The following is a 26,268-nucleotide window of genomic DNA, read 5'->3' as shown; positions in this document are numbered from 1 at the left end:
AAAGGTTAGAGCCTAATCCAGAGGCTTTAGACTTTATTCCCCCACCTCTTGTCCCAGATTCCACTGAAGAGAACAGCTATACTCTCCACAGAAGGAAGCTGATACTCAGTACAAAAACAGACAAAGAGAGAGCTGTATATACCCGAAATAGGCCTGCCAGGCCAGACCAGGCCCACCTCGGGCAGCTGTCCAGACCTCTACCTCTTCACCTTCATCCCTAACAGGAGCTTCTATATCTTCGCTGTGCAGTTGAATTAAGCCACCTAGAGTTAACCAAATACGAGAAAGAGGTCTAGTCCATCTGTATCTGCCCACCAAATACTCTCTAAACCAGGCAGTGAGAATGAAAGACCCTACCAGAAAAGGCAAAAACTACAGCATACACTCTCATCACATTCCCAGAATATCAGTTCAGGGGTCCTAGAAACTACACCCTCTGCTAACCCCTTTGGGTCATCACTGCTCAAAACAATCACAACTTCCAGAGCCCAGGTCCAGCTGCCAACTCAATCTCACGCCCACTCCCAAACATAATTTCCTTTCCCCATCTCCAGCTCTGCTGTTTCTCCTCAGCTTCTCCTGGGTCAGTAGCCTCTTCTCCCCAGGGGCCCAAATCAGCCCAGCTGTCACCATCTCCTCCACCCTCCCCTTCCTCCTCCCATCTGGCTCCACCTCCTCCCCTGGCTGGGAGCACACACAAAGCCTGGGGTAACACTAAGAGCTCCTGGGCAGGGATAGGTGGGAAGGGGCACAGGGGGGAGGAGAAGGCCAGGAGGCAGCTTCCTTTGTAACAGACATTTACACCAGCACACCAGCTCCCTCCTCCCTCCTCTCTCTCCTTCTTCCCAAGCCACCCCCGCCCAAGGAGGGGGGAGTGGAGAAGGGAGTGGAGAGAAGGAGGGAGTGCCTCACCCACTGAGGAGAAGGAAAATGGCTCCTGACCGCAGAAGCCAGCCCAGGGCACCCAGCTGCCAACACAGGACAGACAGGAAGTGGCAGGGAGGGGGGGATGTGGGGGAGACTACCCTAACAGAAGACTTTCCAATTATTACCTGGCCCCAGGTCCAAATGCCACCTCTCTTACACCTATCCTGGGGTGACACAGTTCTCAGGAGGCCACTCTAATGTTCCAGGCAAGGAAATCCAAGACAAACATAAAGGGTAATACTAAGAGAGGGACTGGGTTACTCCCTAAATCAGTTATCTTTCTAATCATCAGAGTTTAGCTTTAACAAACGCTCAGTGAAGCTAGGATCAGAGCATACAATCTTGTCTTCAAATTTTTGATACCTAAAAGATTTACCTGGAAGAATGAGAGCCCACAAAAAGTCTCAAACTCAGTTCCTCATCACCCCATCCAGAGTCCAAACCATACAGATCCTAAACCACCTCTTCCAGATTAGAGGCAGCAACCTATGCAACATATAGGAGTCAATCCAGATCTAGAAAAAAGGTGCAGCAATAGGTAGTGGTGGACAATATGCTTCTCCAAATCCTACAGAGGTTCTTCCCTCCTGACCCCCAGAACTAGCCCTAAAATGCCTCTGGCTCCGCCCTGAGGCAGATACCAGGGAACATGAGACATTAGGCTGGACAAAGCACCATCAGCCTCCCCCTTCCCACTCAGCCCAGGATCAGGCCAGGCACAAGAAAGCCCCTCCCATTCCCTTGGGATTGGAACACCAGCCTGAATCTCACCAGAAAGGATCATTTTCTGAAGGACTTCTCCCCAGCAATCCCCATGTCACCCCCCACTCCCACCCCAATCGGTTACATCTTTCAGTTGTTCCTCTTCATCACCTCTATAAAAGCTGGAAGTAAAAACAAGGACAAACCCACGGATGCAAAAGGAACACACTTCCACTCACATAAGACCCCCGAACTTCTCAGGCAGATACTGTGCTGACACGGCAGGCAGCACTGGCTGAGATATAGAAGATTTGGGAAAGGGGCAGGAATGGGGTGTGGCAAGTGGAAAAACTGGGTCATGCTACAGCTTGGGGCAGAGTTTGCCCTGGGAGCCCGCACAGCTCCCAATCAACACAGGAGCAGCCCCAGACCAGGGGGCCAATGGGAAGTCAAGATGTGGGCCCCACACTGGACAGCACTACTATTTCTCCTGCCCCTCACAGAAAGTATAGGATCACCTCACCACTACCGACCACAACACTACCCCTACCCTAGGCCACTGCACCGAAATCTGCCACCTTGCCCTCCACACTGATGAGAGTCAATTTTAAGTTTCTTATGTCAAGAACAGAAGACTCAGGAACAAGACTGATGCCTCTCTTAAATGGTATCAGGTTGAAATTGCAGACTTCCAACCCAGGAAATGCTGTAACATCTCTCCCAGACCACCTCAACTTGCCCCTGGAGCTAAGGAGAAGTAAAAAACGTTGGATGGGAAACAAAAACAGGACCAGCAGGCTCCAGGATGAAAAGAAAAATATAAAGAAATGATGAAGATATGGCATCCAGAAAAAAAATAAAGCTTAGAAAAGGCTGAGGAAACAAGTGGGCTCTGAAAAAAGACAGACAAGAGAGGCACAGCCACCTGAAAGCATGACATCAATCACCATCTGAGACTAGACAAGGGTTACTCCAATCAGGCATGGTGATTATAACTATACGGGTTTGGCCAGTCCAAGGAGCCACCCCAAAACACAAATAGTACAACCCCCAACACACCTACACAAACACTTCACTCTACCAGCCCAAACCCCAGGCTACCTGCACAGAGACAGAAGCCTCTAGGAAAAAAAAAAAAAACACGGTTATGTCTACTTGCCAGGGGAAGAGAGGAGCCCAAAGGGTCACCTCCCTTCTTCTGCCCCCCTCACATATCCTTCAGGGTGACTATGTCCAACCCTTAGCCCCCATCACTCCCCCACTGAAAACATTTCAGCAATCTGCCTAGCTAATGGCGCTCTAGATCCCAGCTGAGGAGCGCAATTCAAACTTCACACAGTTGAAACAGCACAGAAAACCAGTAACTGAGCAGAAGCTAAAATTCATCAGAGAGAAAGTAACCAGCGCTCCCTCTTTCCTAACCACAGTAGCAGGCACAGGATCCTTAAACAGACAGCCTCAAACCCCACCAACCTCAGGACCACAAAGCTTCCAGGGGTCCCAGGTACTGCATTCCTCCAAGGACCCACAGTGGGTCATGCCTGCCAGTCCAGAGAGCTCCCTCAATGGGAGCTGCAGAGCATTCCTGAAGACAAACAGTGCAGCGAGCTTGCATCTCGGTCCGCGGAGCCCAGGAGGCACATGGCTTCCACCCCCCTCACACAAGAGCTCCGCAGAAGAGAACCACTCCCTTCGGATGCCCTCTGCCTCAGACTGCACAGAGCAAGCCGAGAAACTCAACCCTGCCTCTCCGGAGTCACTAGGGAGGGCCCAAATGCCTCCTTCCTGCCCCGGGCCCCTGGGGAAGATGTTACCTGGGTGGGGTGGGGGCAGGCTGTTGTTCAAAAGTGCATCCATATCCTCCTCCTCACTGCCCGCAGAGCAGGGGGACGGGGAGCCCAGGCCCGACGCCATCCCCTTCCGCTCCCGGCCAGGGAATTGGCCCAGCTGCTCCTGCCGGCGGCCTGGGGCCCTCTGCACTGGCCCGAGTCACTGTGCGGGGGAGGGGGGAAGAAAGAGAGAACAGTCAGTGACGCGCACGGCCCCCCTCCCCACTCCCACCCGCTCTTTCCGCCCACCACTACCACCGGCCCCCCACCCGGCCACCCTGGCTGGGCACCCGAACCACTCAGGCTGAACTTAGTTCCACACTCCTCGGGGGCAGCCCGGAAGCCGGCTCCCCGAGCGGAGCCCCCCAGATTGGTCGGAGGGACGCCCCTGCGGGCAGGTTGGTGCAGGCGTGGGGAGGGGGAGGCCGGGCTGGACCGAACAGGGTGTGACGCGGGGGAGGGGTCCGAGTGGCCGCGGCGTGGGGGAGGGGGCCGGGGGAGGCGGCGGGCGGCGAGGCGCTCGGGGACACAAGGTCATTGGGGGTGGGGGGGCGCCTCCCTGCGCCTGGGGAGGGGCCAGTCCCCAGACAGGGCAGCTCTCCAGAGGCTGTCCTCTGGGACAACTCGGGTTCTCCTGGAGCCGCGGGGACGAGGGGGCGTGGAAGCCCGGGCGCTCCGGGGGGTTGCAGCAGGGACTTGGGGGGCCAGTGGGCGCCCACCAGGCAGGGGGCCGAGCCACGTGTCCCGGGGGGCAAGTGAGCAAAGGGCGAGGGGGCGGACGCCGGGCATTGTGGGAGCCCGAGCCCGAGATGAGAGTCTCGGGGCGCAGGACTCCGGCCGGGTGAGGGCGAGGGGGGAGGGGAAGCAGGGCGCCCTGCAGGGAAGGGGAAGGAAGGGTCGGCTCCTCCGGGCAGGGGGCGGTCCGCGGGTCCGGGGACCCCAGAGGAAGGGGCGAGTGAGGGGATGACCCTCGGGGCCGGTCGGGCTGCGTGGGGCGCCTCCTTGGGAACCCCGAGGTCTCCTCACCCCGGAGCCGCCGCAGGTCGCGCTGGGTCCGGCCCGGTGTCACTCCCGCTCCGGCTCCTCCTCGCCGCGGCCGAAGGGGGGAAAATGGCTCCGGCTCCGGCGTCGCCTCTTAAAGGGCCCGAAACACCGGCCGGGAAATCCCACCGCACAGGCCCCGCCCCCCCACGGACAGCCCATAATAACCTCAACCAACTCCAACCCCCCCTCCACTACCGCCACCCTCCTCCCTAGGTCTCCCGGGCAACCCCCGCCCCCTCGTCGCTCAGGCAACCATTGGCCACGCCCCCTTTCGAGCGCGCGCGTGTCACCCGGGCAACCACCCACCTCCTGGCCATCCCATAATACACACGGACAACCCCCCCCACACACACACACACACTCACACTCACACTCACACACACTCCATACACATATATGCCAAGGCTCTTGACATCTCATAATATTGCAGACCTTTTGCAACTCACCCTCCCCCCCTCAGACATCCCATAATAGCTAGCCTTTGCCAACTTCTTCACTCTTGGCCCCAATGCTAACATCCCATAATAATTCGTCACCTCTCCCTCCCCAAGGCCATCCCATAATAAGCACCCCTCCCAGCACTTCAGCCTCACATCCCATAATACTCAGCCCCATCCCCCACAGACATCCCATAATATACACTCTTCATCCACCCCCAGTTTGATATCCCATAATAGTCAGAAACTCACACACACACTCCCCACTACAACAACGGACACTTTGGCCTCCTCCCACACACATCCCGTAATAATCAGTCTCCCACTTTCTATATTGACATCCCATAATAACTAACCCCGGAGCTGCCCTCGCCCCGCAGGCTGGGGTCTAGATCCTCACACCACCACCCCCAGGCTGCGCACACTCCTTCCAGCGCCACAGCCAGTCACAACCACTCCTCCCCTGTCCAGAGATAGCCCATAATGATCAGCAGCCCTACTGCCACCCCACACATGGACATCTAATCTTCTTTTCTCGAACGCTGAAGGATATTCCGTATTTGTACTCCCCCATCCACACCCTAACATCCCATAATAATTGCAAGGAGCCTGTGGTCAACCAGATATACCATAATGCTCTCAGCACAACCCAGTGTAACACCCCATAATGCTTTCACCACCTCTCTACCTTTCCAGCCAGGCAGCCCATAATACTCATAGTCATAGCTCTCCCATCTCCAGAGCTATCAATCTATTCTGACACCCAGAGCGACAAGGGTGAAGCAGGCTCCCCACACTGCTCTGTCCCCGCCCCAGCTTGTACACACCTTCATCCTCTGCTTTCTGGGCCAAAGCAGTGTCTTGGCATGAAGTCTCCTGAAGTCTAGGAAGGACCCTAACTTCCCTCATTTCGTCAATGCCAGACACACAGGAACTGAGAGTCAACCTAGGGCCTCACCCAGTCCCACCAAAATCCAGATATTCATTAGATGCTTGCCTCCGGCTCTAATGTTTTGAGTAGGATCAACCAAATACCATGCTGGCCAGGTGAGCATTTTCCATAAAGTTTAATTCATCCAGAGCCGCCCATGATGAGTGCAAACTCCCATTTAAGACTATGTCTCAACATTCCAGCAGTCTCTCCACCTCCTCCCCAGGTCAGGGGATCCAGTCATCCACACCCCTGAGACCAATTCCATGGATGGACAGTATACACGCAAGAGTCAGGACCTGCTCTCCCTCTACTCACTGCTACTCGTGTTCATTCAACAGATTCTGACGGCATACTTAGCAAGGCACAGCGCTGGGCACCATGCGGCCTGCAAAGACTTCAGGAAGCATGAATAAACAAACAAACTGAGGTGAGACGGCATGTGTGGGGTCAGGGGAGAACTACTGAGTGCTATTTCCCAATTTCCTGTTTCAGAAACTAAAACAAATCCCACCTGGTCTCAGGAGAGATGATATCCCTGTAGAGTTTCTTGTTGATCCTTCTAGAGGCTAGAAGGTATTTCAAAAGGATATACAATGTAGCTGGATGGTCGACATACTTTATTTCTTGCCTAGGTATAAGCAATGGTGATTGGAAACCAGTGTTCATCCACCGAGTGTCTCTCCTACTAAAAATTCTGTGATGTCATCATGTGCCTCCTTAAGAGAGACATCCACATGCCAGAACTGTTATCCTGGTTGTTGAACATTAAATGCTGCTTACCCTGAATATCCCAAGATTTTTAGCCACTTGCTCTTTTTTTTAAAGATTTATTTATTTATGCATACAAGCGCTGGGGTACAGGCCAGAGGTGTGGGGTGTGAGAGGATTCACCAGAGACAGAGTGGGGAACAGAACAGGCAGACGGACTGAAGTCCACTGCTGAGGGGAGCAGCGGGCAAGTCAGAAGAGCTCTGCTGAGCCATGTGGGTTGCTCCCTGGCCGGGGATCGAGCTCATAGCTGCAGAGGCTGCGGACAGCTTCATAGGTTGCATCTTAACTCCTTGCATCTTAACTGCTTGCGCCACCAGGGAGGCCCCACTTTCTCATTTTATATCCTGAAGTTTCACAATACTTCCTAACACCCTCATCCTTGTCTTGCCAGGACCCCATTCTCGGCTCCAAGAAAAACTTCATTGTATAATATTCACCGTTTGCTCCTACCCATGTACAAATCAACATTCCAGATGCTTTCTTCATTCAGTGATGCCACAGGGTAGCCACTCAACATATACCATCCCTTCCCTAACTGCAGCCACCCTAGGGTCCCAGTCCTAGTAAGTTGCCCTTCTTTAGTCCTCAGGTACCCTGAACCCATGACCCTGTCCCAGAGGTCCTGACCCTGAGCATAAACCATGACTCAGCACCACTGTCTTGTTGCCCTGTGGATGACCAGCTCCTCTGCTCTCATTCCAGTGACTTTTTCACATAGATCCAAGCCTGTGGCAGTGTGACAGGTTGAAGAGAAACCGGAACTTCCTCTTAGGAGGGGCCCCTCCTGACCAGAAGTGAGTGGGAAGGCCCTCACACACCATCTCTGCACTGCCCTCCTAATCTCACTTCCCTAGAGAAGGGGCCTGGCCAGATGACTCTCCCCTCCTCTGGGAACCCCAGGACTGGAGAACCAGCAAGGAGAGGTGAATTCAGGAGAGGCTATAGTTGGCTTGGTGAAATCACCATCCTTTGCTTGCCAGCAGAGCACCAGTGGTGCTGAGCAGTCCTCACCCCAATTCATACCTGACTTCACTCCCTGGACCATCCTTTGCAGTGCGCCATTCTGCAAGGCCGTCGTCGTCTTCCTCATTAACTTCTCTTGACCTCAGCATTGGGTCCCATTCATGTGTCCAGACTCTCCACGTGCTTATTCTGAGTACTGAGTATGAACCTTGTGCTCCAGGGGGAGAGAAGGCAGCTCTTTGAAGAGTCCATGATGTGGGCATCCCTTCTTTCAAGGAAGTTTCTCTATGTATAGAGCTGCCAGAGTCCTATTACGCCCTCTTCTCTCCCCATTTCTCTAGGGGATCCGGTGAGTCTTTGGGTCTCAAATTCCCTTCTGTAATAGCTCCATCTGCCCTATTCTCGTTTCTCCTCAAATATACGGCATGTGATGACAGCGATTTGTACTATAAACCAGGAACAGAGTTTTATAACTGGGGAATCGCAGCCTCTTGCCTGTGGTTACAAACATTGGTACTTTTTGCCCATAACAGCCCTCTGCTCCTATCCCTGTATATCCTACTCATTGATCCCCTCGCACCTCTTACTCCCCCCCATACCACATCAAGGAGATTAGAGTCTTCTCCTCTCCTCTTGAGCTCCAGGGAGGAAGAGGATGTGTGTGTTTGTGTGTTGCTTGTGTGGTCTTGGTGCTTCGCTGCTCCCTCTCCCTACCCTGGCCCCATGCTACCTTCCCAGATAAATTATAAATAAACCACTAGCATGATTGGCCCTCAGAGACTAAGGGTGGGATAATCTCCTGATTAATGTCCCCACGGGGACAGTGTCTCTAGCCTGTTACCTTAGAGTTCTGTTTCCATCCCATGCTACAGAAGAACCTACAATAACACTCAGAGTGGGTTGTCCACGGAGTTTTCGGCAAATGCTCTATCATTCCTCTCTCTATAGCTCTGCTCTGTGTGAGCCCCAGAAACTTTACTCATAAGAGGTCTAAGGGGCCAGTGTTCTGCTCTGTCAGAAAAGGGGGGTTGGGGAGGCAACATACGGAACAGTGCACTCTGATGGCTAGACAAGGTGCAAGTCGTGCAGGGTTTGGGCAGGGGTGACAGACCAGGCCTTTTTTTTCTTCAGGTGCCCACCCAGCCTCTGTTCCTTGGGTGTGACTGCAAGGTGGCAAAGCTCCCCTGGCCCAACCCCCTCCCCAGTCCTGGGTCCAAAGCTGGAATCCAGGAAGGCAGGGAGGTAGGGTAGTACTGGGGCCCTGTGGTCACCCAGGAGCACTATACCCTTTAGTGTGTCACATGGACAGAACCCTGGGTTCTCACTGCCAGCCCACGCTGCAGGCCTGGAGGAGGTGACCCCTAGTTCACAAGCTGTGAGAGGACCCAGGTGTCCAGCATTCTGCACTGGCTCGCTCTAACCTGCCCCGGGGGCCCCTTCACACAGCTGTCACCAAACAACCTCTCCAGCCAGTTACTCTTGCCAGGCCCTAGGTCTGGGCTCCCCCCACGCTCCCCAGCTCCTTCCCTCCTCTTCCTTCCTTTCTTTCCCCATCCCCCCTCCCCAGAGTTTCACCTACTCGGGACAGCCCCACCCAGCGTGCAGGGTACAGCCCACAATAATTCTCCTTGCTAGCTCCCACCTACCCCAAAAAAGAGAGGCGGCCATCCCATAATAGCCACCCACAGGAGACATTCCGCAGTGACCGCCCCCTCCCTGCAGAGCTGCCGGGAGCAGCCATCCCATAATAGCTGGCCGCCTGTTTTACTGGTTACGGCTGTGGAGGGAGCTGGAGAGGAAATGGAGGGGCGGGGGGGGAGGGGAGAAGGCTCAAGGGCCCCCACTCTGTGGCCTGGAGGGAGAAGAGGAGAAGAGTAGCCCAAGGGGACGGGGCGCCAAGGGGACGCTGCAGGTGGGAGGTGTGGTCCACTGGTCGCCACAGCCCTGCTTTGGGCTCAGAGCCTTCACCTCATTCCCCAGGGGCTGCCTTTCCCCCTCAGCACCCAGGAAGTGGCTGCTAGTTAGGGGCCATGCTAGGATGGGTTGAGGTGTCCAAAGTGTGTGTGGTGGGGGACGGGTTTCAGGTGTTCCCCTTAGGCCATCTGGGAGTGAGAACAGACCCTAGAGAAGGGATGGCAAGAGAGTAAGGGGTGGGGGCGTTGGAGAAGAGCTCCTGAGGCCCTCCCCAAGCTGCACCACCATCCCATAATAATCCCCCCAGCCCCACTCCCCCTCCCACACACGACATCCCATAATATCTTCTGGAGAAGCAGTCCCCGCAGTAGGTACAAAGAGCTATCCCATAATAAGCTCCCCCACCCCCACTCGCCACCCCCCCAACTTGGCCCCCCTCAGTCACATGCAGCCGGTGCCATCCCCCGCTGCTCCCCCCTCTGGCCACCGAAGGCCTTGCCAGCCCATAATAGTCTTGCCTCTGGTCGCAGGAGGCCTCCAGCCCATAATATTCCCTTCCACCACCACCCCCCCTTCCCGCCCCGCACCCCTTCCTCCCGCCTCCAGTTGGAGCCGGGCCTCACCAGCCCATAATATTCCCCAGTCTCCTAAGGCTGTTCCAGCCCATAATACTCTCCCTGTCTCCTAAGGCCTCTCCATCCCATAATACTGCCAGACGCCTGACCTGTGGGCCAAACCCCAGCCCGTTCCACACATCGAGGCTGTGTCAGCGCGCCGGTCTCCCTCCCTGGCCTCCTCCTCCCTTCTCAGCCTCTCCCTCCCGGGCTCGCCCCCCTCCGCCCCTGGGCCCCTCTCCCAGCCCCACCCAGTGCCGCCTGGGCCCTTACTTCCCCTCCAGCCTCCTCTCAGGCCCGCTCTCCTTGGCCTGGTTCTTCATCCCATGCCCCCTCTCCTCTCCCTTTCGGGGCACTCTTCCGCCCACTCCCCCGCCTGTGGGGTGGACGTGGGGCCAGCAGGGCGAGAGTGCCCCCAGAGGGCAACCGGCCAAGCACGGCCCCAGAAGTTGTCAGCTTGACCTGCACCTTGGAAACTCGCCCAGCCTGCCTTGCTCACCCATTTCCTTGGCCCTGGTTCTCATGGCTGTCAGAAGACTTGCTGGTCACTCTCACCTGGAACCCTTGCTGTCTTCCAGAAACACCGCCGGTGGGCACCACGGACTTCACCAGTGTCATCTCCTCCCTGTACCCTTGCTGCGAAGACAGTGCCCACTTAGGGGCTGCCTCTCAGCAGCCTTTCCAGATGATCTCCTTGACCCCGCAGAGATATTCTGATCCCCATGTCCCAGGGGAGAAAGCAGAGGCTCAGAGAGGGTGACTTGGTCAAGTTACATTGGCAAGAGGTAACAAGTGAAATTAGTAGCCAAGTTTGTTTGATTCCCAAGTTCTGAGAGGCCGGGGGATTCCCCAAGCCCCTCGTGAGAAACGTCACTTCTCAGTGCTTGCAGGTAGTAAGGTGACACTTACCTGGACTCCAGGCTCTCCTGAAAGAAAGGAGAAGGAAGATCCAGGGAAGGATGAACCTCTCCTTCCCCATTTTTCCCGTGGGGCCCCAGGTGACATCTCTGCAGGAGTCGCCCCACCCCCAAGAGGGTTCTGGGCCAAGAGACAAGCATCCCTGCCCTTTGGGATCTCTGACCTCTGCCCTGGTTCTCCTGAATGGTTTTTATTTCAAGACCAATGAATGTTACTCTTTGCCCAACTTCTCACATGAAATGGAGGGACCATGCTGGCAGAGGGGACAGACCGAGGCATGGAGAACCACCATCAGTAGTAGGTGGACAGTGGTGAGTGCTACCTTGGAGACTTTGGGAAAATCCAGGCTAGGCCAGGAAAGTCAAAGCTGTGCCGCCCATCTGTAGGTGCCCGCGAGGAACCCAACACTGTTGGAACACCAAGGAAGCCCAGTTCTGGGATCTCACACTGGCACACACAGGGACCTGAGGCAAGAGGACAGAGGGGAGCAGGTGTGCAGTCTGTGGAGTAGGCAGGTTAGGAATGTGGAGGAAGAGCAGAGAAAGAGGGACAGAAGTGATACAGCCGATTCCAGGCAAGCAAAGCAGGCTCCGTGAGGAGGGGAGAAACAGGGAAACCAGGGGAGGATGTAGCTGAGGGAGCCAAGGCTGAGAATGTGGGAGACAGAGCAAGATATTCTTCACAGCAGGAGTCTGGAAGCCCAGTAGATACTGTGCCACTCCCTGGTTGTGTGACCTATAGGAGCGCAGCTTCTCTAAGGTGTCATCTGTAAAATGGGGAGAATCAGCATCCCTAACTCAGAGGGTTGTTATCATTAAATAAGATAAAGCATTGTGGGCACTGCATTGACATCGTGGCGTACAGAAATTTTTTTAAAACCTGCTAACCCTCTTCTCTCTCCATCTAAGGTTTTTTTGTTCTCCTCCTTTGGGTTTTCCTAAATCAGAAGTGGGGTGAGGACTCTGAATTCCCCACATCTTAACCTCAGCCATATTACCCAATCCTGTGAAAATGGCAGTGGCTACAGATTTTCTTAAACTTCCCCAGCCCGTTACTAGTCAGCATCTGCTCATCTTTGCTCTGCCTGTAACATCTAATTGCTCCTCTCTATACTCCTGATGGAAGCCCCTGGATACGCTGATTGTGGGGTAACTATCCACCAGAACTTAAGCAACAGAGCTTTCATGCTGGAGACAAACCATTTCCATCTGCTTCCCAGACCAGGTCACACCTCTCCTGTACTATTTTCTTTCTTTTTAAAAGAATTATTTATGCATACAAGAGCTGGGGTGTAGGCCAGAGGTGTGTGTGGAGGGGAGAGGACTCACTAGAGACAGTGGGGAGCAGAACAGGCAGATGTACTGAAATACACCGCTGAGGGGAGCAGCGGACAGACAGGAGAGGTCTGCTGCACCATGTGGGCTAGCTCCCTGGCTGGGGATCTAACTCACGGCTGCAGTAGCTGAGGATAGCTGGCGATAGCTTGATAGAGCTTCTTTAACCCACACGTCTTTAACCCCTGAGCCACCAGGGAAACCCTCTCCTGTGCTATTTTAATAGTTCCCAGACCACGCTTTCTTTCCCTTCAAAGGTCCCTACCTCATTTACCTCCATCCAGTTTATCCCACACAGTATGATAGGGTGAGCAAAATCCACTCACAGACCTTTAGTGGCTTCTATTGCCCACTGAATTAACCGCCCACACCGTAGCTTGCATTCTTGCATCTTCTGTTCTGCATGATAATTATTGTTGAGTTGTTCTGTGGTTCCTCACTAGTTTATTACTTCACAGAGAAATTCAACAGTTCGTCATTCAACAAATATTTGGTGAGCACTTTTTAAAAAATATTTATTTATTTATGCATACAAAAGCTGGGGTACAGGCCAGAGGTACAAGGGGTGAGAGGATTCACCAGAGACAGAATGTGGAGCAGAACAGGCAGATCCCCTGACATACACTGCTGAGGGGAGCAGTGGACAAGACAGGAGAACTCTGCTGCGCCATGTGGATCTCCTTCCTGGTTGGCCTGGGGGAATCAAACTCGTGCTGCAATTGCTGGTGATAGCTCGATAGCTCTGTCTTTAACCCCTGTGCCACCAGGAAGGCTCTGGTGAGCACTTTTTTTTATGCAAGGCGCCCTTCTAGAGTCTGAGAATACATCAAAGGACCAAACAAACAAAAGTTCCTGCCCCCCCAGGGAGCTTACTTTCTACCTTGGTGGGGGGGGACCCGGACACAGATAACAAACGACAAATTATAATAAATACATATGCAAATTACACAGTATGTTAGAAGGTGATACTTTGGATCTGATTTTTACTTTCATCTGAACGCACGTATCTATATGGAAAAATACGCAAGTAACTTTTTTCAATTGTGTTCAACTTGGTTCGGTTTGGATAGAGCGAAGTACAGAAACTACGCTCTATCCAAACTGGACTAGGATGATGCTTGCTGCTCCCGGGGCTGGAAGGACAAAGACCCCACACCTTAAGAATGGAGCAAGTGCTAACCACCTGGCCGCTTCCGGAGCAGCAGGGATAGGGCCCTGGCCTAGGGCTCTAACCTCCCCCGGGAGGGAGGAAGAGCGGAGCCTCGCGCTCACTCAGAGGAATTTGGGTCAGTTCTCTGGTTTGGCCACCAGGGGTCATTTTACCCCTGTAAATCTCCATCTGGATGCGCCCAGAAAGACACAAAAGGCTGACTCCCAACTAACACAGACCCACGTTCTGGGGAGAGCCTTTCTCGCTCCCTCCCTCCTTTCTCTGTCTCACACACACGCGCGCGCACACACACACACACACACACACACACGCATGCACAATACTGGTAGACATAGGAAATGCATTTAGGACACTGGAATAACAACTCCCTCAAAGACTCAGGATGTCTTGTGCCAATTCTGCAACCCCTCCTGCCCCGTGACTCTGGTGCCCAAGATACCGGCAAACCCGGAAGGAAACACGGTGGCCTGTAAACCAGTCTTCCATTTCCCTGGTCTCCACCTTGTTAAGAACAGCCGGCCTGTTCCTGTCCTTACATGGCACTCATTTCCCTGTAAACGCTCCTTTCCGGGTGGAGACACACAGTTCCCTTTTCCCTCCCCAGGGCAGCCCCACCCCCTCCTCCTGAGTATTCCAGGAGCCAGTCCCCCCCCCCCCCAGCCCCAGCCATCTGGGAAGTCCAAGGTAGTCTTCCATTTGGTGTGCAGCTCCTACTTGCCCCCCCCCACCCCAACTAATAGCAGTTCGCTTGTTCAACATTGCTCTCTCCCTGCAGGAATTAAAAACAAACAAACACTGTATGTAATGGCTTGGGAAGTCTAATACTTGGGTACAGGTATGGTTCTCAAAGTGTGATCTGGAGACCAACTCTATGAGAACATCATGGCATCAAACTATTGTCCTAATACTACTGCTAGGCTGTCTTCACACTCACTCTCCCACAAGTACGCAGTGGGGTTTATGAAGTGTGAGAACATTATTGCTCTCGCAGCTAACAGAATGTGTGCTTGTGTATTTATTTTGAAAACTTGCTCGTTTTCATTTCTAATATAGTGACCATCAAAAGAACAAAGTATAAGCAAAAGCTCTTTGGAATGCTCGACTTTTCAGAGTGTTAAAGTGTTTGAGACCAAAAAGTACGAGAACTTTAGTACAAAGAATTTTCTCCATCTTCTGGAAGAAGAAAGGATGAGAGAGAGAGAGAGAGAGAGAGAGAGAGAGAGAGAGAGAGAGAGAGAGAGAAGGACATAGAATGGAGACTCTCCTAAAAGGGAAGTGAAGTGGCAGACAAAGCAATCACCTAGAAAGGGGAACAGGCATGTCTGGGAATGGGGGAGGCCATCAGTTTTGCTCTGCCCCCATGCTGACTGTGAGGTCTCAATTCCTACCAAATAAGATAGGAAAGGATGCTGTGAGTATCAAATAGCCTCTTGTATTACTCCTCTATGTCTGCCCAAGGAAGCCCTGGAGAAAGAGGCTGGCGTTCAAGGTCCTGAGACTGTTGGGGTCAGTCTAAGTCGAGGACCCCATTTTCTGCTCCATGTACTAGCTTTTGGGAGTGTTTCATGCCTCCCGTCCAGGGCACTTCATCCAGTCTTCTGTCGCTGCGTTGGCAGCATCACTCCTACGACTTTGGGGAGGGGTCCTCCGCATCCAGGGCCAGCATCACCGCCAACTAAAAGTAAACACGTCCACCAGCTCTCTTCCTCCCCTGTGCCCCCACTTCCTTCTCTTCTGCATTTATGAGCTGGAGCTACCACGGGGAAGTCCAAATGCCCAACCCACCTCCTGTGCGCACCCCCTGCACGTGTGAGTGCGCGAGGCGCAAAGGCCTGGGGAGGGTCACCGCGTTCTGGCTCAATTTGCCTTTAGAGGGCCGAGTCCTCGGAGCGCAGGCTGAAGGGTCCCCCGGGGTCTGGATCGGAGGACCGGAGCAGCCCCTGGCTGGCGGGAAGCTCGCTGTCCGTGTGGGTGTTCTCGGTGGACTTTTCGGCTAGCGTTTCCGGACCACCCTTGGTGACCACGGTCCTGGGGCGCAGCTTCGTGCCCAGGTCGCGCAGGGTGTTGCGGAAGCCATCGGCGCTGAAGTAGTACACCAGCGGGTCCAGCACGCAGTTGGAGCTGGCCAAGAGCACCATCACCATCAGCACGTCGCGCACCTGCTTCGCCAGCTTGCGGGCCTCCTGGTTATTCTTGTCTGAGTAGCCCCGCAGCAGCCCGTAGACGGCCAGCGTGGTGTTGTAGGGCACGAAGCACACCAGGAAGATGACGAGGTTGGCCAGCAGAAGGCGCACGGTCTTCCGCCGCCGCTGGGTCCGCCTGGCGTCGGGCTGCGCCAGGGTCCAGAAGACCCGGCCCGACGAGTAGACCACGGCCGCCAGAGGCAGCAGGAAGCCCAGCACCTCGGCCAGCAGCACGAGCGGCAGCAGCCGCTTTCCCTCCCACATAGCGCCGAAGCCCTCGAAGCACAGGCGCGTCGTGTTGTTGTCGCCGTACCTGCAGCGCGAGGGCTTGTGCACCCTGATGGCGGGCACGGAGAACACCAGGAGGAGCGCCCACACGCCCAGGCAGAGCCGTCGGGCTAGGCGGGGCCGCCGCAGGTGGCGCAGCCGCAGCGGGTGCACGATGGCGACATAGCGGTCCAGGTTGATGAGGGTCAAGAAGACGCAGCTGCCGTACATGTTCATCTGGAAGATGGCACCCGCCACCTGGCACATGAAGTCCGGGAGGGCCCAGTAGTGCAGTGCGTAGTAGGAGAGGCGCAGGGGCAGTGAGAGGGTGAAGAGCAGGTCACTGGCCGCCAGATTGCACATGTATATGCTCACCACTGAGTGCACGCGAATGGCACGCGTGAAGACCCAGAGGGCCAGTGCATTGAGAGGCAACCCAGTGGCCAGCACCAGGCTGTAGACCACCATGTGGTGGAAGTGGGTGGTCTGGTAGTCTGGGCACTCAGGAAGAGCAGAGTAGTTGGAAGAGCCATTGGCAGAAGTGTTGCAGGTCATGGTACCCAGAAGTGAGGATGAGCTAGGTGGTGGGCGTCACAGGGCACAACAGGATCCTGGCATTGCATTCGTCTCCAGGGGGACCCTGGAGGCTGCACGGAGAGTCCCAGGGCAAGCAGAAGCAGGGCATGAGGATGTGGGGTATGGCTGCAGGACAGAAGGCCGCAAGGGTGGCATGGATGCCTTTGATCACAGCACCATCAGCAACGGAGACCTGGAATAGGACGACAAGCCAAAGGTCAAGATTTTGCCAGGACAGGGCCTCCCTGGTGGCACAGGCAGTTGAGTGCCACGCTGTGAAGCTGTCTGCAGCCTCTGCAGTGCTGGTTCAATCCCGGCCGGCCAGCGAGGGTCCCACATGGCGTGGCAGACCTCTCCTATTGCGCCTGCTGCTCTCCTCAGCAGTGTATTTCGTCAGTCTGCCTGTTTTGTTCTCCACGCTGTCTCTGGTGAATCCTCTCACCCTCCTGAGTATCTGGCCTGTACCCTGGTTCTTGTATAAATAAAATAAAAAATCTTTTTTAAAAAAGATTATGCCAGGACAGTATTCAAGACACAAATATTTATCTAGCTGAATTGTCCAGTGTCTTTTCTCCACCTCAAATCTTTTGCCCACCACCCATCCAGCCAGAGCAGTTCTCTACGGCAGCGTTCTGTAGCAGTTAAATGCCCTGGCTCTGGAGTCAGATGCCCTGGGTCTAAATCCTTTGAACTTGCCATTTGCCTGTTTGACCTCAGAAAAGTTATTTAACTCTCTGCGCCTATTTTCCTTACCTGGGAAAAAAATAATGAAAGGAGCTAGGGTCATTGCTTCATGAGGTTGTTGGATTAAATGAGATAGTCACTGTAAAGTGCTTGGGTCACTGTTATTGTCTAATAATATCTCTCCCTTTATTCCCTCCACAAATGCTTACTGACCCTGTAGAAGCTTCCAGGCATGTTCACAACAGTGAACCTGTTTTCCACTCTCAGGAGACAGGTAATAAAGTAAGTAGGTATTGTGTCAGGTGGTGGAGAGTACTAGTGGGGCAACTCCCCTGGAACAGGTGCTGTGCTGGCTCCCCATTATCTCAGGAATAAAGGTCGAACTCCTCCGTACAGTACAAAATCCCAGCCTCACTCATACATACAGTGGGGTTGCTCCTGCGTGGGCTAGGTTTGTGATCAGAGCCACCCGGTTCAGTTGGCTTATCTGACCGCGCTAACTCAGTTTTTTCATCCGTAAAATGGCGATAGAATATCATGGGGCTCTCAGAGACTGAATGCGCAGGGCACAGGGGAAGGACCCTGGGTGGGTCTTCTCAGGTGCTCCTTTGGAGAGGATGATGGGAGCTTCCCAGTTGAGGTTCTCTGATGGGGGGAGGAGGTGGTTTAGGAGAGAGGGCTCAAAGGGGACCCTCAGCCTGAGAGCCTGCAGGGAGGTGAGGAACTCACACAGGGGCTGATGGAGCTGCGGGAGAAAGCAGACCTCAGCTGCTGCAGTTCTCAGGTAGACAGAGGATGTGACCGAGAGAGAGAGGAACCAGAGGACAGGACATGGTCTCACGAGCCCACCTTCTTTAATGACATGAGGCCACAGAAGCCTCTATCACAACCGCCAGGCACCATTTTGTATGTGTGAGGTAAAATAAACATACCTCAAAATTTACCATTTTCACCATTTTCAAGTACATTGAGTACATTCATAATGTTGCACAATCGTCACTATTTCCAGAACATTTTCTTTTTTTTTTTTTTTTGATTTATTTATTTATTTATATACTGCACTGGGTACAGTCAGAAGCACAGGAGGGCGAGGGCAAGAGAACTCACCAGAGTCAGAGCGGGGAACAGAACAGCCAGACTGACGAAATACACTGCTGAGGGGAGCAGCGGGCGGCAGGAGAGGTCTGCACACCATGTGGGACCCTCGCCAGCCAGCCAGGATTGAACCGGCACTGCAGAGGCTGCGGACAGCTTCGCAGCCCAGCGCTCAACCACTGCGCCACCGGGGATGCCCAATTTCCAGAACATTTTCATCATCCCAAACAACAGCTCCATATTCATGAAGCCATAGCTGCCCATCCCCACCCCACCCCCATGTCCCGGTAACCTCTATTCTTCTTTCTGTCTCTATGAATTTAATTTTCCCTAGAAAGCCCAATGAATGGACTCATGAAGAGTCCTTTTATGTCTTACTTGGCATGAAGTTTTCAAGTTTCATCCATGTAGCAGGGATCAGAATTGCATTCTTCTTTTTTTTTTTTTTTAAAGATTTATTTATTTATTTATTTATACAAGCACTGGGTACAGTCAGAAGTGCGGGAGGGTGAGAGAATTCACCAGAGCCAGAGCAGGGAGCAGAACAGGCAGAAGGACCGAAGTACACTGCTGAGGGGAGCAGCGGGCAGCAGGAGAGGTCTGCGCGCCATGTGGGACCCTTGCCAATGGCCGGGGATCAAACCAGCGCTGCAGAGGCTGCGGGCAGCTTCGCAGCCCAGCGCTCAACCGCTGTGCCACCAGGGGAGGTCCCCAGAATTGCATTCTTTTTTATGGCTGAATAATATATTTATATATATGCACACACATATATACACATACACAACAGACACACACATACACACACATATACAATATTTCTTTAATCCATTCATCTGTCAATGGCTGCTTGAGTTTTCCCACATTTTTCTTTTGTCTATTGGGAATAACACTGTGAACATGGATAACCTAATGCCACTTTAAGGGGAGAAGTTGCAGATCCTGAGCCATTATCCTTACTCTGAGAACTGCTTCACCTTCTCATGGGTCCAAGCGGTAAACCCACCAACTATTACATGGTTCCTTGTGGGGTTTTGTTCATTTGTTTGTCCTCCCTCCAACCACGACTAGCAGCAGTTTAAGGCTTGTGAGAAGTAGAACAGAACAGTTCCAGGTAATGAAAAAACTGCCCTCTAGAAGATACCACTTTCAACAATGAAAATAATACCAAATGAGGGCCTCCCTGGTGGCGCAGCGGTTGAGCGCTGGGTTGCGAAGCTGCACGCAGCCCCTGCAGCGCCGGTTCGATCCCCGGCTGCTCTTCGGCCATCGGAGGAGGGTCCCACATGGCGCGCAGACCTCTCCTGCCGCCCGCTGCTCCCCTCAGCAGTGTACTTCGGTCCTTCTGCCTGCTCTGCTCCCCGCTCTGGCTCTGGTGAATTCTCTCACCCTCCTGTGCTTCTGACTGTACCCAGTGCATGTATAAATAAATAAAAATAAATCTTAAAAAAAAAAAAAGAAAAGAATACCAAATGGGGCTTAAACTCGCGCTGACAGGTAAAACCCGGCTTTTCCCAAGGGCCTTTGTTCCAGTCACATCAAGCTAACAACAACCTCGCACATACCTTAGGTTTTCAGGCTCTTTCTTTGCACATACTTTCTTCAACTCAGATGCCCTTTCTCCATTCTCCAATTGGCAAGCTCAGTACAGCTCAGGACTCTGCAGAACCTTTCCTCACTCCCACTCTCCCCTCAAGGTCATGCTAGTCCCCTCTGCATAGCTTCCAGAACACTGTGAGCTCAGGTTAACCTGGCCTGTTCCTTCTCACCTGGACTGTTAACTAGATGTTCTTTACCCGCCCCTACCAGTCAACTGTGAGCTCCTTGAGGGTGGAGCTGTGGACTGTGACTCATTTGTCTTTGTATCTTCAACAGTAAATGTTGAGTGGCATGTAATAGCTCCCATTCAGTGATCATTTACCATAGTCTCTGGGGTATTTTATGTATAATATAATCTCTAATCCTTCTAATAGCCTTTTGAGGTAGGTTTTTAGCCTCACTTTTATAGGAAAGGAAAAAAAGTAGCTCGAGGGTTCATCAGTAAGGAGGGATATCAGAATTCAAAACCAGAACCACCCCGCTCCAAAGTCCAAGCTGTCCTGGGCTGAAGCTGGGATATAAGGCCTGATGTTGCCCAGCACACTGGGGTCTTCATAGCCATCTACAAAATCTGTGTCCCTAGATCAATTTACTTCCTCATTTGTCCAATGGAAATATATACTCTTTAACAACCCACTTCCTTTTTACTTCCCTTTCAAACACTGGTAATCCCAAATCCCTCTTTTACACACACACATACAAATGTGGCCCTCCCTACCAGTTACCCTCTCTTACTAAGCACTCAGCTGCTCAGGTTAAACTCCTCAGACTGTGTCCTGTGTTTTCATTCCATTTCCCCAGCTAGGTGCTGAGGTACTGGCCTGCAGACCTCGCCTTCCACGGCTTTTCTGTCCCAGCTCCCTGGTCCTCATCTCTGCACTCAGCACGTCCTGTGGCACTCCTGGGTTGTCTGGCATGAAATCTGCCCACAACCACCCCCACCAGGTTCACCCATCCTGTGATTTTGTTATATAAGATCTCTTGTTTTGGGCTGGTCACCCAGCTGCTTCTTATCACACTCCTGTCTTGTTCATGTGCATAATCATGTCTCCTAGAAGGCCTGTTTGGAAATAGCTTCCATTAACCCTTCAATAATAGCTCACATTATAATTACAGCCACACTTTACCATTCTTAACCATTACTTGGAGAATCAATAGCTCTTTACAACTGGGAGACACATACTAGACACCGAATGAGTAAATGAATAATTATTTCAAAGAACCCCAAGTCTTTCTGTCAATAAAGTAGCAATGCTAAACAGATCAAAGTGTATTAGCAGAGCTGCTACTGAAAGGTAAAGTTAGGATCCTTTAGTAAAGCAGATGGCGATGCTCTCACTACTCTCTTCCAAAGGGGAGAAAGTCCTTGGGTTTCTGTCGAGTGGAGCCGATTTGTCAAAAAGCCACCCCTTCCTGACAGACTCACAAATAAGGGCCCAAGCTGAGCGCTGAGAGCTGCCAGGCCCAGGCTCTGGTCCCCACCCCATCTGCCTGCTTCCCCAGGGCTCCTGTCACTGGAGCTGACTGGGCACAGTGCCAGGCCAGATGGCAAAGATGGGAAAAACTGCCAAAAAGGAGGCAAACAGGAAATGGAAGGAGGGATCTAAATGTGGGGGGAGGGGCAGCCCAGGCCCTCTCCCCAATCCTGCCTTGAGAAAGAGGTTAGGTTGTGGGGAGAGACGTATGAGGCAAAGAGACAGCAGCTGCCCCAGAAAAGAACCTCCACCGGGGTTTCATTTCACACGGATGTGGTAACAGAAGCGTCCCCTCTACTACACACATGTGCATGATCAAGGCCATACAGAGATCTAGCTACACTGAGAGACGCACACACAAGATGCCTAGTAATGTGCACATCCACACACATGCACTCACACAGAGGCCCCAGCAGCAGCTCAGGGGAAGAGCGGGGCTGCCCCTGCGGTCTGGACAATGTCCTGATGGACAAACACATGGAATCAGGGGGCCTCGTGAGCTCATCCCCTTGCAAATGTGCACAGGGCGGAGCCCTAGTCCCACACACGGAGGCACCCGGGATGCCTTCAGTGCCCACCCACTGCGCTGCTCACACACCAGAGCATGCACACCCTCTCTCTTTCTCCCCATGTCCTGCAGGATCCCACACGCACTTCCGGAACCCGGGCTCATGTGCCCTCAGTGACTCCTGGACCTATCCCATTGCCCTCTGAGCTGGGCAGGGCACCTTCTTTGTTGATTAGTCCCAGGGGCAGGTCTGTTTTCTGCCACAGGCAGAGGAGAGAATGAGAGAGAGACAGTGGGTAGGAGGCTAGGCTCTATCACTCCCTTCCTTCTCTGCACCACTTGCCCAGGCTGTCCACCCTGCTGGCCAATGACACGGAGGAGAACTGAAGAGGAAGGAACAGGTGATTCAGGACTAGGTGTCCTGTATTCCCTCCATGCTCCCCCTGCGCATTTATCAAATGACTAATTCTTTTCCTCTACTTTTTAGAGTAGAAGGAGTAGTAGTACTTTTCAGGAGTTTCAAAAGAAATAACCCAGATCTCATCCTTCTGGCCCCTGAAGAGCCACTCTAGAGTAGCTTCAAACTCATTTTAGATGATTGAGGCCAGAGCTGGGCTTGGTGGTGGCCACTCAACCTGTTCCACCTCCACGCAGTGTACGTGAGGCCCTGCGTGGTCAGTGAACCCACATCCTTTCTCATCGTGCTGAGCAGTCTAATGGGGACTTGGGAGGATGCATCCTTCATCCACAGCTAAATTTATCTCTAAAGACCTTTGATATCTGCAGAGTCAAACAGCGCTGCGTCTCCAGGAGAAGCTAATGTGGATCTGAAGACTTCATGACAGCTCTGTCCCACCGCTGCTTTGGGACATGGATGAATCAGTTTGTCCTGGGTTTGGGATGAGAAGGGAAAGTGTGAGATAGTGGGGGCTACCAGAGTGGAGGAGGTCTCCTCTTGCCCCGGGGGCACGTTCCACTCTGGGAGGAGCCCCTCTGGCATGCCCTGTATTGCTGGTTTTCTTATCTCCATTCCCCTTCTTCCTGGTGCTGGCCTGACCTGCTCTCACAGCCAAAATTCCTGCTCCAGCCTCTCCCGACACTTCCCCACCTGAGCTATATGTTTCTGCTTCTTCAGACTCATCCTCAGCCGTGTCTTCTCCCTCCCCAGGTACTCCAATCTTTTTTTTTTTTTTTTCTCCCTGGGAAAGGGCAGGAATCAAAGGTAGCCTACAACTCCACGATTAGTTTCCCCAAAGTGTAGATGTCACCTCACCTCCACGCACATGTCCTTCCACCCCGCTTTCAAGAGCTGGAAAAACAGGAAATAAAGTCCCATCTATTGATAGAAAAGTCACCCAGGCAGGATCATCCCTCATAGATCTGTACTCTGAGCGGCCTTCACACATCTTACCTTACTGGGCCTGGCCGGGTCCTGCCGGATACTTCAAAGTCTCCCCCAGATCATCTGATCTCCTTGACCTCATTCTGCACAAACCGCTCGCATGTGCACCGCTGGCTTCAGCCCTCACCACTCCTGCAGTCTCCCTCCCCTTGGGTGTGGGCATATAAAGTTTCTGTTTCTGGGGTTTACCAAAGGCCCCATGGGAGGGGAGAGCTGACAGCATCAGACAGAGATGTCAGCTGACGGAGCTGATGGAGCTGGGCACAGTGGCTCTGCGAGGTCAGATCAGGCTCACGGGAATGCTCCCATTTTCCCCTCGATCTTGTTTTCATCTCCCCTTTGAGCTACTTTTAGTTCAGCCTAAAAGGAGCCAGAGACACACTTGGGTGGGAGGTCCCCTTCTTGCTGTGAAGGCCCACGGGTGGAAACATTGGTTATAGCGAGGTAGCCATTGGTACGAGACAAAGGTAAGGTTGTGAAAGGTTGTGGAAGTGCTCCCCTCACATCAGTCAGGAGTCTCATTTTCTATCAGAGCCACAGGGACATCGGAGACCATCGAGTCTAATCCTCATCTAGTCTAATTCGTTCATGTAGATGAATGCACTGGGTTAAGACCTACTCTTTCTGGAAGATCCCATTAAAGGACACTGGTTAGTGGGAAGAATAACAGTAAGAACCTACTGAGCCAGTGAACGCATTAGTGCTGGTTAAATAGATTTGTTCACTGGCACCTAGCAGAGGGCCTGTCCGGCCATCGTGAGTGAGTGGGTGTGGTACTGGAGTGGGAATAGTCTAGAATAGTCTCCAGAGGACCCTCCTAAGGGGTCTTGGGAAACCCAGGATCTGGCAGGACAGTGAGGCTCTTAAAGGGTGAAGGGGGGAACACAGCTTCCCCTAGATGCCCAGTCTGGGGGCACCCAGCCTCAGAAGGGCCCACCAGGGAACGACAGGGGTGCTGGCTGCTTCCCCAACTCTGTCTGAGAAGGTCTGTCTGCTGAGGCAGCCCCTTTGAGCTTTCCACTCCATTCAAAAGGTTTCCACCTCCACCCCGACCCGTGTCCCCAGGCCTAAGGGAGGGCCCCTTGTGCCCCCATAACACCCCCCATACCTGTGTTCCCTGTGACTCTGCCACAGCTGCCTTGCACCAGCTTCCTTCCGCTGCCTGCTCTGGGCTGGGCTGGGCTGGTAGGACCGGCTCCTGGGGCGGGCGAGGACACACCCACTCGGGTAGATCCCTGTAGATCCCAGCTCCTCATACTCACGCAGTCCCGCAAGGGACAGGGAGAGACACAGGAGGAAGCTGCGTCCTCAGAGGCCTCCACGGTCCAGACAGAGAAGAAAATCCAGCAGATAATGGCACCTGGTGCAACCCCAACCCTTGCCAACTAATGACACTCCTCCACCCATTGCTCACACACTCCCCAGTTTCCGGGAGGTTTACTGGCACACCCACCCCTGATGCCTGATGACTAACCCGCCAGCCTCTGGATTTTTTCACCAATTCCCCCTGGGGTCTCTTGGCTTAGGCCAGGTGGTTCCGCTCAGGCCCCACACTATCAGCTTATACCTCACCCCGCCTGGGGCCCGCCCCTCTGCCTGCCAGAATACCGCCAGGTCCCCTCTCCCTGCGGTGCATGCTGCTCCTCCATCGCAGCGGTTACCAGACTAGACGGTTCCTCTTTGCTGGGTCCATTTCCCCTGGGCTGGCAGCCCTGGGAGGGTGGTGGGGGGCGGGGGGGCAGAGAGCCCAGCTGACAACTCTGTCTCTGTAGCCTCAGGCTGATTCCTCTGGCTTTTGTATCAACAGGGCTGGACACATCCATGCTCAACACATAAAAACAAAGTTTGGGGGTTTTATTCTTTGTGCATTTAGTTTATTTGGAAGTGATCCTGGAAGATAGAAGTTAAAGAGTGGAGAAAATGAGAAAGGGATGAGCAAAAGTCCAAAGGAATATTCTAATAGGCAGATTTTGACGGAGTGACTAGAGCTCATTTTTTGCCACAGAAACTCCGAAGAACCATGTGGAAGGGACCTGAGGAGAATGGCACCTGTATGGTCTAACCTTCACACCCCATTGGTGGAAGTGTGCCCCAGGGTGTCAACTCCTGTGCAAGGTTGTTTGTACCTGTGCCCAGCCCAGCGATCTTCCTGGCTTTGTAGAGGGCAGAGTTCATGACCCCCATTCTTGAAAGGGCACTGACAGCAGTGCCTAGGCCTGTCCACCGGGTTTGTGCTGTGATCGGGAAGGTAAGGACATGGCCTATGAGCGTGCAGCACCATCAAAGATCCTCTTCTCACATTCTCCTGACTCGGCTGCATTTCCAAGGTAGACTAGCATGCGCACTTCCTGCTTTTCACGGAGGTGTTCCGCCCTGAATATTTGAGGGGGCTAGCTAGTCATTCGAGTGAGAACAATACCACTTTTTGTCCTCATAAGACAAGTGAAGTTTTTTGAGTGGCAGGTGAAAAAGGATATTGTGGTTGAGTAAGTTTGGGAAACGCTGGGTGAAGAGGGTTTCTCTATTAGGGACTCCCTAGAGTCTTGAACCTGCCATTTGAAGCTTGACCAGTGTGATGGTTACATTGGACTGATCCATTTTGGTGCATGTTTGAGCTTTTCCATAATAAAGCTGTTAATCTGTTGCAACTACAGAAGAGGGAGAGAGGGTGCAGTTTCCCACCATATGTTTCCCCAGAGTACACTATGAAAGGGCCTCAGTTACGACAACCAAGGCTAGAGTCAGGCCTCCATGTTTGTTGTCCAGATGCAGCCACCTCAACATTCAGGTCATCAGGTCCATTGCAGGACAAATTGAGGGTTTCCTGAGCCCCTAACCCAGTCCTCCCACACTCTCACCTCATGGAGTGCAAGCTCTGCCTTACCTCCCTGGGGATGGGCCCTGGGTCAGGAGTTCAGTCAGGC

The 26,268-nt window shown here is 53.2% G+C and overlaps 2 protein-coding genes and 1 long non-coding RNA gene across 9 annotated transcripts in view; 1 reads left to right on the top strand and 2 right to left on the bottom strand.

Moving 5' to 3' along the window:
- CHD4 (chromodomain helicase DNA binding protein 4) overlaps positions 1–4,565 on the bottom strand; it is a 28,925-nt gene extending 24,360 nt beyond the window's left edge. For 4 of the 7 annotated variants that reach the window (XM_054696486.1, XM_054696487.1, XM_054696488.1 and 1 more), the window contains exons 1-2: positions 4,485–4,539; positions 3,444–3,621 (exon numbers count right to left, since the gene is read on the bottom strand). In XM_054696486.1, coding sequence (XP_054552461.1) covers positions 3,444–3,543 — 100 coding nt within the window. In that variant the 5' untranslated portion in view covers positions 3,544–3,621; positions 4,485–4,539. Of the gene's footprint in view, positions 1–3,443; positions 3,622–4,484 lie in introns of all 7 variants that reach the window. The other 3 variants (XM_054696489.1, XM_054696490.1, XM_037514482.2) reach the window with 2 other exon arrangements.
- Positions 3,695–6,671, top strand: LOC119247786 (uncharacterized). The gene is made up of 3 exons (XR_005125828.2): positions 3,695–3,856; positions 6,212–6,300; positions 6,506–6,671. It is a non-coding gene; the product is annotated as an uncharacterized LOC119247786 (long non-coding RNA).
- Positions 6,672–14,753: 8,082 nt separating this feature from the next.
- LPAR5 (lysophosphatidic acid receptor 5) lies at positions 14,754–24,576 on the bottom strand. Its single transcript, XM_037515339.2, has 2 exons — positions 24,453–24,576; positions 14,754–16,777 (listed from the first exon to the last, which is right to left on the bottom strand). The coding sequence occupies exon 2, from the start codon at positions 16,561–16,563 to the stop codon at positions 15,427–15,429; it is 1,137 nt and encodes a 378-aa protein (XP_037371236.1). The 5' UTR covers positions 16,564–16,777; positions 24,453–24,576; the 3' UTR covers positions 14,754–15,426.
- Between the last annotated feature and the right edge of the window lie 1,692 nt (positions 24,577–26,268).

This window comes from Talpa occidentalis, unplaced genomic scaffold (assembly GCF_014898055.3).
Source record: "Talpa occidentalis isolate TD23 unplaced genomic scaffold, MPIMG_talOcc4v2.1 talOcc4.16, whole genome shotgun sequence".
Taxonomy (NCBI): domain Eukaryota; kingdom Metazoa; phylum Chordata; class Mammalia; order Eulipotyphla; family Talpidae; genus Talpa; species Talpa occidentalis.
Note: the sequence above shows the minus strand (reverse complement) of the source record. Positions and strands in the feature narration are given on the sequence as shown.

What these genes read in the sequence shown, in the direction of transcription:
- LPAR5 (XM_037515339.2), bottom strand. Translation starts at nt 16,563, where the DNA reads ATGACCTGCAACACTTCTGCCAATGGCTCTTCCAACTACTCTGCTCTT.